Source organism: Callospermophilus lateralis, chromosome 3, assembly GCF_048772815.1.
Source record: "Callospermophilus lateralis isolate mCalLat2 chromosome 3, mCalLat2.hap1, whole genome shotgun sequence".
Taxonomy (NCBI): Eukaryota; Metazoa; Chordata; class Mammalia; order Rodentia; family Sciuridae; genus Callospermophilus; species Callospermophilus lateralis.
The window spans coordinates 137,415,350-137,435,437 of NC_135307.1; the positions used below are offsets into that span (position 1 = coordinate 137,415,350).

A 20,088-nucleotide genomic window follows, 5' to 3' on the forward strand; every position below is an offset into this window, starting at 1 on the left:
AGAGATGCCAAACTGTCCACAATCCACCCATCTTTCCATCTGGTTTTGTGATCTCTCTTTCCATTTATCTCTCTACTGATTCAAGATCTTTGTGCCCCTGGGAATATACAAGGTCCTTACTGTATCACTCTATTAACGCTTTTTTAAACTAACCTCTTTGAGTTAAGTAACAGTAATTATATACTCCTGTCATATCCTTCTCACTGGAATACAAGTTCTTTCGGGTTGGAATGACACCTAATAGAGTTACAATTAACTGAGGGTTTAAGATGTGAAGTCTGTACATAACACAAAAATAAGTCTGAAAACAATTTCTCTTTATCACTCTTTTGGACTAACAAATTAAATTCAGGCCTAACATTTAAAAAACTACACACCTCTAAACCACAGAATCATAACACAGAGCCAGACTTACAAACAGAAGAGGAATGAGGGAACTGAGATTGATGACATATTACAAATCAACTTTCCAACACAGAAAATCAGTGCTCTGCTTACTATCTGCCCTCCTTCCCCAAAACCACATGCACATAGTTTGTCTTTTCCTCCTCATAAGTCATGATTTTGGTTAGATCAGTATTCAGTGGTTTACATTATGAATCTAGACATTGTACATATAGCTGATCTAGTAATACAATATGGCTATTTTCCTTTCTTGTATGATTTATAATTTTCTCTTGAATTCACTCACTTTCTTTTTTCTAATTACCCCTAACTAAAATCTAGTTTTTATGGTCTAGCTTCATAATATGACATTAAAAATCATTTGATGATACATTAACTGAATACCTATTGAGTGCCAGGCACTGTGCTAGCACACCAGGACTACAAGGATAAATAAAAATGAATACAGCCTAAGGTCAAACATTAATTAAGGTTAAACAGGCACAGTCTGACTTTTCAGTGTCACCTCCACAGACAGATACAACATGCAAGAAAAAATCTACTTGGAATTTTACCCTCGTTAAATGTAATACTGTAAACACAAAATATCCCATATTTCATAAAAAATTAAGATGCTATTAATTACAAAAGCACCACCATTTTATGTACCACTGAAGAAAAACTGTTGCAAATTAAATTATGACAAATGTTACAGCAGCACTGATCCAAATGTACCTGATTTCACACTTGGAAAATGTACATTTTAAAATATAGTCTTAAAAATATCAAATATGCATACATCTTAAAATATTATAGACTGTCTGAAGTATTGGTAGTAATACTTCAAATGAATTAACATTTCCAACATCACTACTTTCATACTATGCTTTATTTAACTTTTAAAATTCTTTTTAGATATATAAGACAGTAGAGTGTACTTCGACATATTATACATACATAGAGTATAACTTAATCTAATTAGGATCCCATCTTTTGGTAACAAAAGTGCAATGAAAGCTCTTCTTCCGAGTTTACAGAAATGCAATTGGGTAAGGCCAAGAAATCTTCCTCTTTATTTTTTTTTCCTTTTTTGTGGTGTTGAAGAATGAACCCAGGGGCTCTTTACCCTTAAACTACATCCCTAACCCCTTTTGAGACAGGGTCTTGCTAAATTGTTGGGAGGTCTTGCTAAGTTTTCAAGACCTGGAATCCTCCCACCTGAGCCTCCCGAGTTGCTGGAATTACAAGCAAGCACCATCATGCCAGCAGAAATCTTCCTTCTTCCCAGGAGGGTTTCTTTCTTCCTTTCTCTCTCTCTCTCTCTTTTGCTGGGCTCAGGGCCTTGCATATGCCTAGCAAATGCTCTACTGCTCTAGGTAAGTTTCCTAAATGTAAGTGTTGTAATCCACTGCTGCAGGTGATAACTGTACAAAGGAAAGTTCTTCAGTTTCAACCCACTGGACTGACTCTCTCTCTCTCTCCAGACATACATACACATACACACATGCAACTATACACACACACACACACACACACACACATATACAGTGAAGTTTATTCAGCCATAAAGAATGAAATCATGCCATTTGCCCAATAACGGCTAGAACTGGAGGTTATCATGTTAAGTGAAAGTGGTCAGTCACAGGAAGGGGTGTGTGTGTGTATACATATATACACACACACACACACACACACACACACACATTTTTTTTCTTCACATGGAAACAAATGAAAACAGAAGGTGAACTATTAGGAGAGGGGAATGGAATAAGGAAAGAGGAAAGAAAAGGGAGGACAAAAGAGGGTAGTAGGGAGAGTGGATACCACATATGATACATGCTATATGGAAATGTCAGTAAGGTTCATTAATTTTACAATTAATATGACTGGGTATTTATAATATCAAAGAAATACAAAGGGAATAAACAACCCCAACTGAAAATTTAGTTAATATTAAAATTAGAACTTCATTCAGATAAAAATGACAGAATCTTAAAAAGCTTAAAGGACCTCATAAAGTATCTACACATAAAAAAAAATCAACATACTTCTTATTCATATTCACACACTATTCTAAACCAAAAACTAAGTAAATGACACTTTATTTAAAGTAAATAAATGTTGTGCTTAATGAATGCCAATTTATAACATTCATTTAGTCCTTTTAATTCATTCAGTAGCTCCATCATATTTAATATGAAACTGAGATAGGAATTTGGGAATAAAGGGAGAGATACTAAGTCTCAAAGGAAATGCCCATAAACCACTGAAATGCAAAAAACACATATGAACCACTGAAATACAGAAAGTACCCAATAATGCCTAGCACACAGTAGATAGTCAAAAACTATTAGGACCCTACCTACTCAGCATACCACCAATAAATAATGAATTAATACATCTGTATTCAAATGTATGAACTGGCCCAGAGCTTATAATCACCTCATTATATTAAATGCTGCTTTCAGAAGAAGGGGTGATCTTTTTAAGGAATGCCTCAGAGTGCCCATATTAAGAAGCATTCAAGGTCACGTTAGGGCAGAATGCAGCAAAGAGGTCTTAGGGAAAACGACTTTGTGAGTCGAAAGAATATCCACTTCAGGCAGAACATTTAACAAACAAACAAACAAACATACATACATACATACATACATGAATAAAAGAAAGTTCCAAAGTCCACCATCTAATTGATTACTCAACAGAATAAGCACTAATGAGATTCTGTGACAATATAGGAGAAATGCCCAGCCCAGATTTTCACTGCCTCCCTGTTTTCAAAGTAAGCACATTCTACTGAAACAACATCAACTCTGACATGTTCAAAAATGTTAGGCCCACACTGTGCACCACACTATTCAGAAACTGACACCATTCAGTACTTATCTTTTTCCTAAGGGTGAAAAAATACTTGCCATAGTGATTCACTACAAATTTATCTAATTATGTTGAACTGAGATTTCCGTAGAGGTGAAACCGGTGGTATGATAGAAAAAGCAATGGGTGTTGAGGCCTGAATAGACTCATTTATACCATGGTCCATTTAAGACAAGTGATCTAGCTACTATGAGGCAGGTTTTTATTTTTCCCCATTTGGTTTAAAAAAAAAAAAAGAGGGTCTGACAGTTGACATAAGGATTCAAAATATGTAAATAGAGATATATGAACTTTATACATTCACAAGTATTCATTAAACAGTATCTATTTTCTTTCACAAACAAGGAGGGATATAACCATAACCACTTCTTTTATCAATAATATTGATACATTACACATTGATATATATATGGAATATTGATATATGTATCAAGTTAAAGCATCATGCCCTTTGTATGAATCATCCCAATTATTCCCTTAACTATCTTTTATGAAGGAGAATATTACTATTCTAATTTGCAGAGGAGGATATTGTGAGTTATGGGAAACCAAATACCTTGATTTAAAGCTATTAAGTAATGGAGCCCAGATTTCAGCTAAATCTTATACTACCACACAAAACTAACTCTCCTGCCTATTTTATAATCAGAGAATGCAGACCAAAACAAAGAAAAAAAATTTCAATATATATTTTGGTGAACAGCAAACAAGTTCTAGATCACCATGGCTTCCATGAACATTTTTCTCTCCTGCTTTTTATACAGAGGGTCTACATCAGCTAGCTTACTACAATAGCTCCCTGAGTTTTAGAGTGCCACACTCCTCTAATAGCCCAAGCTGTGTTCTAGTATCACCTTACCACATTTTTTTCAAGATCTTATAAAAATATTTATTGCAATCAATCTAGTTAAGCCACCAAACCCAGTTCAACAAATAATTCTCAGGAAGTAATTTTCACGTGCAATGTTAAGCCCAGTTTTCTTAAAGTAACATATTAACCTTGACTGTACTTTAAAAATGGTTTGGAAGGATTTTTAAACATCCTTATGTCCAGATCACACCCATTAAATAAAAAAAAATCTCTAAAAGTGACCCTCGGGTATCAGTGTTTCAAAACTCCCCAGGAGATTCTAATGTAATTGGAATCCTCTGGGGACTAATGTGTAGCGCCAAAGTTGGAAAATGCCATCTTAAAGCACCTGCCACATGATTTTAAAAAAGAAAAGCAGAGCTAAGGCTGAAAAGACTACAATGAATATAAGAACAGAAAATATTATATCCTTTGTTCCAACTACACAATTCCTTGGAATGTACCCAAGGAAATAATTTAACAGAAGCAAAAAAAAAAAAAAAAAAAAAACCAGAAGTGGAAAAAAAAGGTTCACTACAGTGGTTATTAATTTTAATTTTTTGAAAACCAGAGGTTGACTACCATCCAGCATTAGTTGCTAAGTATTAAAATCAGAAGTAACTACCATCCATCAGGTACTAAATATTAAGTATTCATAATAAAAATGTTATAGAGCTGAAAAATAATTATTATAAAAGTCAAAGAAATAGGTAACATTATAATAAAGTGAAAATATCAGATTGCAAAATGTAATATTAGCTGCAATTGTTCAAAAACCTACAATGTGGGAGTTAATCTTTTAACAAAAAAAGTTTATTGTGATGGCATTATAAACATTATTATATATAATTTCTTTAAAAAAACAACAACAACAACAAAAAAACCTTTTGCTGGCTGGCCTAGGTCAGAGGATAGAAACAGTAAAGTAGAGGTGTCATGGAAAGTTACTTGAAAGGAACACAGTAGGAATAAGCCATGACAGAGGTCTGGGCTTGGACTCCAACAAAGTTATATTTAGTTTATGCTCACACCAACAACAGGCACATCAAACAGATCCTCACCCAGGAACAATCCTGATTAACTAATCTCTATTCAATAATGCACTGTCTCTTTTCCTTGGCTCTCCAGCTGGCACAGGCTATCATAGTAATTATAAGGTAGAAGTGGGTAAAAAGGAATTTCTATTGTTACTCAGATTTACAGCTGACCTTTGAGCAACATGGGGGCTCAGGTGCTCACCTTAGGCAATTGAAAGTCTGTGTATAATTTTTTACTTCTTCCAAACTTAACTTATAGCCTACTGTTGATTGGAAGCTTTACCAATAACATAAACAATCAATTAACACATTTTATGTTATTTGTATTGTAGATAGTGAAAAAATACATAAGAACCTCAGGAGATTACTTTTTTACTGTGATATGTAATTTACTAGAGAGAATTTACTGAAAAGACAAATTGCTCATGTGGAAATGATTAGTATCAGTGTTTTAAATGAATACTTGCAACAGTTAAGCTCACAGCAAAAGCAACAGTACAGTTAAATCTATGCAATCTGGATTTAATACTGCATTTTTACATTGGCTTACATTTCTCTCAACTTTGGTACTAGGTACAGTTTGGGTTTCTGCACCTAAGTCTTTACAGATTTTAAATTTTATAATAGACTTGTATATATTTTATGATTGTAAATGTGTTAGCTCTTTGCTGCTATGAACAAAATACCCAACAAGAACAACTTAGAGGAGATGCCTCACGGTTTTAGTTGTTTCAGTCCATGTTAATCAACTCCTCTGCTCTAGGCCACAAGTGAAACACAACATCATGGTGAAAGGGTACAGTGGAGGAAAACTACTCAGCTCGTAGCAGTTAGGAAGCAGAGAGGGGAAGAGCTTTCCAGGGACAGCTTATATCCAAACCACAATAGTAAATGATAAAATGGACTACTGTGTATGTTTTATGCATTCATAACATACACCTAATTTTGTCTTAATTTTTTCATTATCTCCAGGCTATGAGGTTCATCTGTGCATTTTTTCAAATTGTTGCGAATCTCCCAAAACCAAAATCCCCAAGAAGTGGACCTGCATGGTTCAAACCCATGTTGTTCAAATATGAAATGATAATCTCTGCCAGAGTTTCTTTGCCTTACCATGATGATTTCTGGTTACTAACTACTTATTATAATTCTATGAGTAAAGTTTATATATTTATAGAAATTTATATGCTGCTTAAATAAGAAAAACACAGGCTACTGAGAATTATTTTGAGAGTGAGAACATACTGCTATTGTTAACCAAAATTAAATTCTACCCTGGGAAAGAGAAATGATTATAAAATAATCTGAAATTTGGAAATAACAAATTAACTGGGTAAAGTAATTTCAAACTGTTGACATAGATGCATCAAGAAAAAAAAGTCCAAGCACGCAGAGACAGAACAGAGGGAGGGCAGGTTTGTCTTTAAAATGTGAAGTTTTCTTTAGCTTTCTTATGAAGTAAAAACAAAAATCAAACAGCAATCCTCTGTTTCACTTTAAATAATCACAAGAGAAATAAATGCACGTCTATTTCTTCCTGATTTATTACTGAAAATCATATTGAATCTTAATATTACAGAAAGATTAAGACCTACATATGAATCTGTAACTCCAAGTGGCATGGTAAACATTAAAATCAGTGGACTAATAAGTTTCCAATTATGAGAATTCCATAATTCTAAGAATGAACAATTTATATACTTGTAGAAATTTATGCACATGCAGAAATCAGTAACTTTAAATAACCACAATAAAATTGGCATACTATAAGCTAGCTATTTCAGTGAAGAAATTTTTGCTCATTTGTTTTGGTAGGACCCCTATCTTCAAACATGAGGTTCACTTGACAATCAGGTTACTATCACTTCAAGTAAAGTATCCACCAAATAAGTTTCTAGATGACATATATTTTTATAGAACCCATTGACCTGATTGAACACTTTTCATAATTTATTATTAAGATGGATTAATCTTATCTAGAAGCAGTTAAGACAAATAGGTCATAATACACACACAATATTTTTTTAACTATATGTGACTTTTTCCTTGTCTCGTTTTTAAATTCCTATCTTTGGAAAAACATATAACACTTTATCTAGTCTCCCTGAAAAGAGCACTGTACAACAAGAAAACTTCTCAAATTATTTATGTAGAATCACAATTTTTAAAACTTCTAATTTATCACAGAAGTTAAAATTCCAAAAACAAATTACTAGATAAAAAATGAGATTTAATGTCAACAGATCCTGCAGAAACAGGAAACAGGCTACTGGCAAGAGACAGAAAGTACAGCATGAAATGGCACAAATATATAGTGCCAACTAGAGATCCACTGGACAAGGTTTCATTTTTTTATGAAGGTATACTCTATATAGGCCTGTGTGAAGCTGAAAATTAACTAAATAACATTAAAGAACATTTTAAAAGTTCAGTTCCCAGTTGGTTTATTATTATTATTCAATCAAAAGGCATCCAAATGTCAATGTTAACAACCATGTCACAAAAAGCGTGTATAATTTACTGACTTGATTTCCTTCAATCAAATGTGAAATACTGGGAGCAGATCACAGTACACAGTAAAAACAATACAACAGTAAAGCAGTATCCAGTTTTGTGGAGTACTCGCATCAAAAACATAATATTTAGTTTTCCAAGGGACAAGGCCAATATATCTGCATATAGATAAAACAGAGCAGTAGTATGAATGCGGACAAAATACAACTTTTAAAACTCATTCCAAACAATCCATTCAATCTAGTATACTGTGTGGATTAATGAGCTAAAAGCAATGCTAAAAGTTTGCTTTTATGAAAAATAAATGCAAAGTATTTCTGTAGATTACATTTAAAAACAGCATTGAGGTATTCTAAACATTCAAATTTTAAGTTAAAAATTTTCAAAAGCACATATTCTCTAAAAGTTCACAAACAAAAATCCCCAAAAATATTTATAGCTTAAGTATATAGAGAATTTTGATTTACAAAATTCTTTTCTTTACAGAGTCTAAATGCAAATCAATCATCTTATGACCTAAAGGACTAGGTCACTACATGAAGCAATTACTACTATTCCTCAATATATGGATGTATATTAGCTCTATATGAATAATTATTTCAAATATTCATACTGATCTTTTTCTACTAATGTTAAAATGCTTCCAAAATCCTGTTGAAAAGAATACGAGAGATGGCATGCCATTGTTTTAAAATATATTCTATCTGAAGCCTAGTATTCTCTATATTGTTTTTACGATTGTATTTTAAGATGCCTCTAACTATAGAAACTTGAAGTCTGGTGCTATATGTATCAAAATAAATCAGGTACATTTAGTGTTCCTCTGTTTTCGTAAGTTTTGTAACATCCAAAACCTTTTCAACTGTAGAATAACAGAAACCAGAGGTCATTCCTCAGAGACAGGGTTAAAGCACCCAAAACCCACAGCTGATGTATGTGGTACAATAAAAATTCAATACACCCAAGGTGAATTTTAATGAATTTCCCAGCATCCTAGTGCTATGCATCAACCTTTCAACTCCTCTAGCATGTTGCTACTCAAAAACCTAAGCAAATACTCAACCAACCATGAGGCTTCATGCTCAGATAGATTGAAAACCCTTTTCTCATCCAACACCAGTTGTTCAGAGGAAATTCAAAGATGCCTCTTGTTGAATTACAGCAAAAAACCAGAGAAAATTTCAGAGAGTGAACAATGAATAATAACAATGCAGTTTGGAAGCTCATACTCACACATGCCTGCCCAAGCACCAGGAATATCTTAAGCCCATCCTATTTTAGTTTGGGCTTCATAGTACAGCTTTAAGAGTAGAGAAAAGCAGTCAGGTCAGTCCTCCCAAAAGGCATGTTTTGCTCTGAGTCCACTTCTGACAAGGAACTAAGCACCTAGTTCCTTATTTGAAGACTACTGCAATATCTTCCATTCAACCACATTATGATATTGCTAAATTTCAGTGAGTTCTACAAATAACCCAATTTCACTTAAGTGGTCATGGACAGATTAAATTCCAAAAGGGGAAAACTGGGTAAGGGGTTAAAAGCTGCTGCAAAATGAATGGGAAGCTACTCTCTCAGCTCCCTATTGGGGAGTCACTGCTAGGTTAAGTACAGTCATATAAACATTTGTGTATATACAGATTGACTAGGAATTTTAGCACCCATACTCCTTTCTTCTCCCTTCCTTTTATTTCTTTTTTTTTTTTTTTGGGCGGGAAGGGGGCCATCGCAGGGGTATATTAGTCCTTTTTACTACTACTATAGTGAAATATCTGAGTATTATAAAGAAAAGAGTTTATTTAGCTCACAGTGTAACAGGTTTAAAAGTTCAATCTGCACACACTAGCTCTGGCAAGGGCCTCCTTACCTACATCACCTTATTATGGTGGATGCCACCAAAATGGTGGAAACACATGTACAAGCAAGAGATCAAAATACAAGAAGCCACAGAGAATTTGAGGGGTCACGTTCCATTTTTTTTAACAACTCATGCTCATGAAAACTCCCAGTAGACCTCACCTCTTATTATTGCCACACTCAGGACTAAGCTTTCAAAATATAAACCCTTGGGTTCAAACATGCAAACCATAGCAGTGGACACAGAACTGTCACTCTCCCCTGAAAAATAAGCAAAGGGAGAATGTAAATGACATAAAAAGGCAAGAAACCATATCATTTTGGCCCTACTCTGTATTATCATTAGTTTATTCTAAACTTTGTCCTTTAAATAATTAACAATATAGCCTTACATGGTAAGGTTTAGAACATAAGCTGGAAAGTTATACAGACTTGGTTTGACTCCTTCCTGAAACATCACCACATTATGACTGTATTCTTCCTGCACTTCAATTTCTTTGGTAAATTAGGAATACTAAGTTTGTTGTGAGGATCAAATGAACACGAATACACAGTAGTAGCTCAATGTCTGGTCCTCCAAAATTAAAAACAAATTCTGACTATGGGGTATATCATAAGGCTAACGTAATTCCAATGATCAAAAAAGAAGGGAATTGTTGAGTATTTGATTTTTAAAAAAAAAAAAAGGCACAAGGATCTTGACCTGTCAGGCAACCATCCCTACATCTCCTATCACTATTTATTTCCCCACAAAATCTAAGTGAAAAATGGGACTCAATTTCCCTGCTAAGTTTCTAAAAACCTTTCAAGCATGTTCTCATTTAATCCTAATAAATCTATCAGCTACATTTCCCCATTACAGAACAGGAAACTGAGGCCCACTGATGCTAAACAATAATAGCACACCCAAGTTCAGTTCTGCCATTTTTAAGCCCAGCTGGATGTTTACTGAGCATTTGTGATAGACAATAAAGCAACCACAGAAGTTCCCATCATAGCAATAAAGCTGTACCAATAGTGTGAGAAATATTATCAAAATAAATACTCTATAAGTATTCTCTACATAATTTAAGAACTAATCTCCTTATGTGATTTCTATGCAGAAATTCTAATGGCTAGCAAAAGCATAAAATATATACTTATTATAAAACTAAAATGCTACAATAATATTGATTGTAAAAACTGTTAATGCAACATGCAAAAACAACAGTTTTCAAACAGTTAAAAAGAATTAGTTTGACAATTATCAGCACTGAAAGAATAAGCTGGCTAGATTACGTTTTCTCTTTTTTAAGCCAACGAATGTTTATAAAAATGTAAGTGGTACGAGAAAGAATTATAGATATTAGGTTATATAAAAACTTGAGTTTAGTTGGGTGTGGTGGCATATACCTATAGTCCCAGTGACTGAGGCTGAGGCAGAAGGATTTCAACTTTGAGGCCAGCCTAGGAAAGACCCTATTTCAAAATTTTTAAAAAGGACAGGAGCTGTAGTGCAGGGGTAAAGCAGCCTCAGGTTCTATTCCCAGTGTTGCAAAATAATAATAAAACTTTTTAAAAAATTGTATCAACTAGTTTATTTTCATGTAATTATTTTTTGTAAATATTCTGTAAATATATATATATATGACAGCAGTGGTGGAAACCAATTTCAGCCGCTAAAGGATTTTTTTTTATTTGCTGAATGAAGAATCCTAATATAAAATTCCTCTTAGAAATCACGTTACTAAAATCTTTTCTGAATTATAACAGCCTACAATCCAACTATTTGAGAGACTGCTGATGTGACAGGAGAAAAAGTATATGCAGTTTAATAACTGAAGAACAATCTAAAAGTTAGTAACACTGAGAAATTATTATCCTTCTATAAGGTCAAATGTTTAAAAACAGAATTGGTAAATTTTAATAAATGAATACAGTTGATTATTATTATGTCATTTATTGTTCTATCATACAACTGGTGATATTCAACTCTGTCCAAATATTGACTTTTAGCTAAAATGTTTACTCAATATACTACACCTATTTTGTGTTCCTTGTTTATACTTCTAATAATAAATGCAGGTAAAATTTTAAAATTATTCTTTCAACTGGCATGCCTTTTTGAAAACTTCAAAACTGACCAAATAAAAATAATGTGAGTGATTACTTAAATAGTTTGAGATTTGTTTAGAGAATAGAAGGTACCAACTGATCCTTCATCTTCTCATATTCACCTATCAAGTCCAGGTCAATATTTTCTCCCACTTAAGCCTACCGTGAAGTCAGAAACAAGTGTTTTCAAAATCACATGCTGTTGCCAAGGAGAATTTGAAAACTCTGAGGCCCAAATGTCACATGGCCACGCAGAATGAACAAATGCTCAGACCATTTACACTCATAGAGCAGAAAGAGAAAAGCAATGTATGGAAAGAAATACAAGACACTTGGAAAGGTTTTGTGGGTTCAACTAACTTCCAATACCCAACTTTTTTTAATGGAAAGTCCAAGGCAGTGTAAAAGTTGATGGACTTTGGAGATGTTCAAATTTCAGTTTCATCACTTACCAGCTGTGGCAACTTTCTTGTGAAATGGGGATATTGTCCTCATCTCCAAAGAGACAGGGAGAAGATAATATGAGAATTTATGCAAGATGCCTAGGACAAATACAATAAATGGTAACTACAGTTACTGTCTTATCAGTACAATATTATCCTCAGAAAATCTATTTTGTAATTTTACAGTATGTTGCCAGAAACAGCAATATTGAGATTATTAGCTGAATGGCTTAAAAAACACATGAATTTCAAAATTCTTCGTCATTCAGTAGAAAAATTACAAAAAGAGAAAAGAAGACACTAAAAACCAGATCACTGAATCATCATAGTTAGACTCTCTGGGTCTATTTTCTCAAGTGTAGAAGAACACTAACTGTACCAACTATACCTTAAAGATTTGTGGAGAGGTTTTAAATGAGAACACATACACAGCACTAAATGCAGCATTCATGCATAATACAAAGCAGGTATTTGTATTTAATAAATGTCAGTGCTCTTCCCCATCTCTGGTTTCCACCCACTTCTACCACTTCATTTTTACCAAAACACAAAGACCCAGATCACACAGTGACAAAGGAGGTCAGATAGATTCACAGTGAGATAAAGAAACAGGACTTAGGCCAGAAAAATGTCCAGTCATTTCAAATCCGGTTCTCAGGCCATGATTCTGAAGGTTAAGTTTGTATACCCCTACCCCCATATTTTTTTCCTCCATCCTTTTCCCCTTAAGCAAAACCAAAGGTCCCAATCTCATTCTGCACTGGATAGGCTACTGAGGACCCACAGTCAAGTATTTGAAGAGGACCCTGAAATCACTATGCTGACCAAACATCTTGTTTAACAGTACTTGACTTTAGTATGAAAATATGTATACTTGAGTAGCTTTTCTACTTCCTGACCTTGAAGCCATGTTTTCCCGTGTAAGCATCTCAAAGGAAGAACTTGAGAACTTACAGGGACAAAACCTCTGAGGGGTTTGTCCCTGTAAGTTCTCAGGGTTCAGCACTGCCTACTACAATGGGCAATGACTGAGCACCTAGGGCTAACCAGGCTGGGTCGGTGTTCTGCACATTCTCAAGAATCTTCTCAAACTGGACAGATTAGTGAACTTTGGATCTCAGCCTAGTTTCTGATACTTTGTGACCTTGAGCAAGACATTTCACTTCTCTCACCTAGATAATACCACCTACTCTACCCATTCATCTGGCCGAAGTGAGAATCAAAATGTAAAACAATAGCTTGAGTGTAATCAATAATTCTTTAAAATGATGGGTAATATAAAGGTAAAATTATTATAGTGAGGACCATGTTTTCTTCAGCAAAAATAGAGAAGAGGTGCTAAATGAAAACCATATAGCACTTTCAAAATTAAGTACTATTTCATCCAGTATATCAGTAGCTTCTTTCTGAGTCTCTTCTTTCCCCTCACATTCTTGTAGGGGAAGAATATGGGCCTTGGAATTCCACAGATGTCTATGCAAGAGTAGCTCTAATACTTTACTCTAATAGGCCTGGGGAGTCACTTTAGCTCTCCAAGCTTCCACATTCTACCCGTAAAACAAATTAACTTTAGGAGAGTCATCATAAGGCTGAAATAAAATTATATCTGTAATTTACCAACTATGGATTCCACTGCACTATAGGCACTCAATAAATAAAGATTTGTTGAACTGATACTAAAAATGATACAAAGTTTATGAGGACAAATACTTTTAAGTTGGCTCTCAGGGCAAATGTTGGAGCATTTTAGCTACAACAACCTTGAGATGTAGGCCGAATTGTATTATCAATAAGCAATGAGAAACACGAGACTCAGAATGAATAGGTGATTTTTTCCCAAATCATATAAGCTACTAAATGAGAAAGCTTAGATTTTAATTAAACTCTTCACCTCTCAACAGTTCATACCACACACTCTCTCTCTTCAAACTTGAAATACTTAAGGCTCTACAAATGACCAGAATCTGCATGAAAAGCCTCAATTTTTCAGCAGGCCATCTGCTATCATTCTTCGAGGTAGATATTATCATCTTTTATTTATACAATGAAGAAATCAAGGCTTAAAGAGGAGAATTACTTAGTATCTATCTGATATTTTTAGCTGTATTATTATAACAAATATAGTAATACATATAAGTTTAAATATTATAATAAATATAATAATACAGCTAAAAATGGCAGAGCCAAAATGCAAACTCAGGATTTGACTTCCAAGTTTGCATATTTAGCAACTACCTAGAGCTGCCTCTTATCCTCAGTTTGGCCCTTCCCCACATGAGCAGTCCAGGTCCTAAAATTCCTTCTTTGTGATGTGCAATTTATCAGCTATATATGATAACATTTGGCTTTAATATTCTCATCTTAGATGACACCAAATGCCACATTCATCTCAAGTAGTCACTTCCTAGCATTTTACCAAGAGCCTACAGACCAGGATTCTGTCCCTACTTTATACCATCACTAGCTAGGTGACCTTGGGTGGGGTCTTCAGATTGGGGAAGACTGTGCACCTAAAGCAGGAACAGGATTAGGTGTAATCTTCTGGGGGTTAAGATTTCTCAAAAACCTGGTAACATTTTATTTAAGGTGAATTCTCAGATCATAAATATATTTGTATCATAATATAAAATCAAAATTTAAACTAAAGGAGTAATAAGTCAATAAAATCTCCCTTCCCTGCAGGCTGGGGTTATGGCTCAGTGGCACAATGCTTGTCTATCATGTGTGAGGCACTGGGTTCAATCCTCATTACGACATATAAATAAAATAAAAGGGGCTGGGGCTCAGCAGTAGAGCACTTGCCTCGTAATGTGAGGCACTGGGTTCAATACTCAGCACCACATAAAAATAAATAAAAGATACTGTGTCCATCGACAACTAAAAAAAATTTAAAAAAAAAGTACTGTGTCCATCTACAATGAAGAATATTAAAAAAAAAAAAAAATCTCCCATTCCCTGTCACTGTACTAAGTGAAACCTAACATCATAAGTTACAGGAAAAGGAAACTACCAAAAATGTCTTAAATAGTTCCTATTATCTTGTGAGATTTAATATCAATTCCAAGAGTTCCCTAAATTCACAAGACTTAGAAAATTCTTCTAAGAACAGCAAAACATTTTCACAGTTTATCAAAATGGACTGTCAATGGACTGTCCAGACAAAGAAACATAAAAACAGTTTGGGCTTTAACCAGCACAATGCCACCAATTAAAAGTGAATTAATTAGTTAATAGGCAAAGCAGCAAGGAATTAAAATAACTGTCCTGAGAGGGCTATAAAATCAATTTGACTTCTCAGTAAAGAAAAGAATGTGAACAGTTATTTAGTAAATGTAAAATGTACATAGAACCACACCTCTATTTCACAGTAATTAAAAAGCAGTGATAAGAGGCAGGTCTATATATAAAAAAATTTTTTTAAAGAGCAGGGTGTCAGGTAAAGACATCTAACCAGTTTAGTAAATATAGACTTATGCCAATTTTTTTGAACAGTGGGATATGACTATTATGTGAAGCTTTTTAAAAACTTTGTACCAGTATTACTTTAAAAAAATCACTTATTACTAAACTGTCTCTGGTTCAAGATCAGGATGGTACAGAATACCCATGGATATCTGTTAATATGGTGGCAATGATTATCAGGTGAAATGTGGTACCATTATACACAGTATGTCAATTCTTAACTTTTTACAAACCCTTTTGTGAATCTCCCAAAACAAACTCTACTCAGAAATGTCCATTAAGGTCTTGTCTATAATTTATTTATTTTTTAAATTTATTTATTTCTTTTTTATTTATATATAACAGTGGAATGCATTACAATTCTTATTACATATATAGAGCTCAATTTTTCATACCTCTGGTTGTATACATAGCATACTCACACCAATTTGTGTCTCCAAACACGTACTTTGGATAATAATGATCATCACATTCAACCATCATTAATTACCCCATGTCCCCTTCCTTCACCTCCCCACCCCCATTAGAGTTTGTCTATTCCTCCCATGCTCCTTCTCCCTATTCCACTATGATTCAGCTTCCTATATCAAAGAAAACATTCAAGTATTTGGTTTTTGGGGATTGGCTAACTTTTCTTAGCATTACTTTCTCTAACTCCATCCATTTACCTGCAAATACCATGATTTTATTTTCTTTTATTGCTGAATAATATTCCATTGTGTATATATGCTTATAATTTAAAAGGCTACAGACCGGGCTGGGGTTGTGGCTCAGCAGTAGAACGCTCACCTAGCACATGAGAGGCCCTGGGTTCAATTGTCAGCACTACATAAAAATACACAAAATGTTGTGTCTGGCTACAACTTAAAAATAAAGACTTAAAAAACAAAAAGGCTACAGACCTCATGAAGTCTTTGTTTAGGCACCCCCTGATAAGAATCCTAGGAATGAAAGAAGCTCTAAATAGCTTCTTAGGAAATATGGCTTCTATTTGTGGTCCCTTACCTTCCTACTGAAATGCAGTCAAATTTAACCCGTTTGGATCAGTTTCCTCATCTGATAAAGATGATATTTCTCTTTTTTAAGGGCTGAATAATATTCCATTTCATTTAAACATATTTTCTTTATCTGCTGAGTGTCATTTAGGGTATTCCCATCTTTTGGCTATGCATGGGCTTTTTTTTTTTTTAACAATAACTATATATGCATGGGGTACAATGTGATGTTTTGATATATGTATATAAATGTTTTATCAAAAGATTAATCAAGTAACTTAACATGGCATCACTTTACCTAATCTTTCTGCAATTATTATCTGACCCACGATACAACATAAGGATATTATGCTAGGTGAAAGAAGTCAGACATACGAGGACAAATACTGAATGATTCTCACTAGAACTGGAAAATTCTTGGAGGTAGAAAGTAGAACAGAGTTTACTAGGGGCTGGGGAAAGAGACTAAAAGGGAAGTTAGTACTTTATGGGTATAGTGTTTTGGTTTGGGGTTATGAAAAAGTTCTGGAAATGGATAGTGGTGATGGTTAAACATCATTGTGAATCGTACACCTTAAAATGATTAAAAGAGTTAAATTTTATGGTCTATGAATACACACACAAAAAAAAACATAGGGAGTAGCCAAAAAAAAAAAAACAAAAAAAAAAACGGTTTGAAATTCTAGCAAAGACTGCCAGTACCACAGTAAGATAGAGGGATTTGGAGAATCACCTCCTTATCATTTCTTAATTGCTAGCTGTGACTCAGCACTTTTTCTAGGCTTCAGGGCAATAACAGTTCAGAAGAATTAAAATTAAGAGCTAGACTTGCAGCAAGATGCTCATACTCTCCTATCAAAGTCCTCTACTTGGAGATTTCTCAAGTTGGTTTTCCCTTACCTCTCTCCCTTCAAAAGAAAAAACTGGTTTTTCCACATTTAACAGGGCAGTACTTTAAAGTAAGCAAAAATTATCCAAGAATAAACATACTCTAGTTTTCTTAAAGCTGTGCTGCAATAACAGTCTTGTGACATCCCCTTCTAAGCATTATAACGAAGCTGTTGTAATCACTGTTTCCCCATTTTTGGACGGCAATCCTTAACCAACTCCGCTTCCCAGAAAGCATTCTGAGCTATAAAATCAAATTTAGAGGAAGCGCATTTGAACTTCACAACAGTATACAGAGTTAATTGTTTCATCTTCTGGAACAATATCTCCCTACCTCCCTTCCTGAGACCATGAGGCAAACAGCAGAATGAATCCAATCTCTGGCCAGATGGGAAGTACGAAGGAGTGGAACATATCACTCTCTGGAATACTGTCACACGGAAGCTCAGGTATCCAAAGCTCTTTTGAAATAAAGAATGCTCCCCCTACAACCATTGTATCTGTAGCACCCATCAGAAAGCTGTCTGCAAAGAAGCTTCCATCTGGCTTGACTGAGAAAGTTATAAGTTTGAAAAATGAAAAAAGAAAAAACTGTTTATATAACTGTAAGTAGCATTATACTCTGAGATGTCTTCACAGTCCTTCCACACACTACCTTCTTCACACGCTGCTAAAAATGATAAAATATAAAATTTAACCAAATTGAATCTGGCATGAGCCAGATTTGAGAATTTGGGAAAACTACCTCATTTTAGAAGATCCTTCAATCATCAAAGAACACGATGGTTTATTCTTGTTCAGATAATGTGGTAGAAAATATGATACGCATAAAACTAATAGAAAATATATTAAATAAAGAACCTTCTTAAAACTTCTGACTTTTATAAATATTCCAATTAAAAAGTGTTGGCTGCTCCAATGTGCTTATTTCCCTATTTATACAAGGAAAAAAAGAAATAAACAAACCAAACTCTTCAAATGTTTTGACTAACAACCATCCTCCAAAGGCCTCTTTCTTTAAAGAGTCAGATCAGAACTGAAACGATCGGAGCCAGAGACAAACAGGATTTCCTACTGCATGATTCCTAAACAACTCAGCCAGCTTTTTACTGAGATTCATATTAAGAGACCATTGCTCTCAATTTTATTCACAGAAATTACATTCAAACCAAAATTCAATTGTTTATAATATTTTCTATAAGCAGTTATAATAAGAAAGTAATACTTTTGACTAATCTTTCAAATCTTAAGATATACCAGAAAAAAAAAAAAAAAGTGGGTTAGGGAAACTTTCCTCTTATATAAAACCAAGATGAACCCTATACATTGGTAATGCTCTGTTACCCCCAGAGAAAAGATTAATTCTGAGTTTCTGGTAAAATTTAAGAGGTAAGAAGCAGGGAGGCAGGGGAGAAAATGGCAATGACTTACGTTTGTGTCCCTCAGATATTGAAGCAGTCAGCAGAAACAAGCTTACAAACCTCCAGGAGAGGGCAAGACACAGGGCTGAGGTGGTAATTCATGGCAAGCTCACAGGCAGATGCCAAGTGGGTGGTACCATTATGAATCAGGAGGTGGAGCTGGCAATGGATGTGGGGAGGGAGAGAGAATAAGCACTCACTCAGTTAGAAGCTGGTGTAGCTGGTGATAACCTCTCTCCAAGGCCAAGCTCACAGGTGTTGCCCCTTCCTGGTTGTGGATGCTGAGAGCTCCTCGGCCACCCGGCTTCTGCAACAGGAACCATGTCAACCGCAGCAGTCCCAGCCGCACAGCAAAATGCATCAATGTCTCCCGGGGACCACCATCTAAATTGGGAGAACATGAAAATAAATAAGAATATCAGAAGGGGAAAAAAAAAACAAACAGGACAAGCAAACAAACAAAAGAAAAGTAAACACCACTACCTCCAAGTGCCTGATATTTTGAAGGTAAGCTATAGCACACAGCATTAAGACCTTTATTGAGGTCAAGTAGAATCGACCCCAAGTAAAGACAAAAGAAAGCTAGGAAAAAGTATGGGAAGTAAAATCTTACATAGGAGACGTTCCCACAAAAAGAATCAAGTTCTTTCTGTATTTTAACATTTGTTCAACCAATTTCACAATGAGGTTTATAAACTTGACTTCACACATGTTCTTTTCCTTTAAAAATACAAATAAATAATAAAGGCAGTCACACAAGATGGGACACAAGGGGAATAGCTGTTAGGACTTAGATGGATGTATCATAAAGGGTATAATCACTTTTGAAAAGAACACCCAGACAAGAGTTGGCTAGTTAAACACTAAAAACAGGTTCTACTTGTTAAGTACACACAGGTCTTTTTATTCCCTCAGATTAAGGGCACATGAAACGGCTGGCACTGCCAGCTTTTTGTTTGTTTGCATGTTTAATATGAAAAATAAATGCATCTGCGGGCATAATAAGACAGACAATACGCTAATAACTTCAGAAAGAAAAACATGTGCTTGGGGTTCTTTCACTTGAAATGAAGGCTCCTTCTTGGTATGAGTCACTATGAAAATGGTGGAATAAGCAAGGACTTTGGAGTCAGACAATTCTGGGTTCAAACCTGGTAGTTACCAGGCATGATTCATTTGCCTCTCTGAGCCTCACTTTCTTCATTCCTAGAGTAGTAGACCATCATTCAGAGATGTTGTTACAAATGAGAGGAGGCAGTGAAATGTTAGTCT

General features: G+C 34.7%; 1 protein-coding gene across 9 annotated transcripts in view; it reads right to left on the reverse strand.

The window, feature by feature from the left end:
• Nucleotides 1-20,088, reverse strand: part of Akap13 (A-kinase anchoring protein 13) — a 328,817-nt gene that overhangs the window by 176,187 nt on the left and 132,542 nt on the right. For all 9 annotated transcript variants that reach the window (XM_076851393.2, XM_076851391.2, XM_076851388.2 and 6 more), the window contains exon 5: nucleotides 19,017-19,200. In XM_076851393.2, coding sequence (XP_076707508.2) covers nucleotides 19,017-19,200 — 184 coding nt within the window. The remainder of the gene's footprint in view (nucleotides 1-19,016; nucleotides 19,201-20,088) is intronic.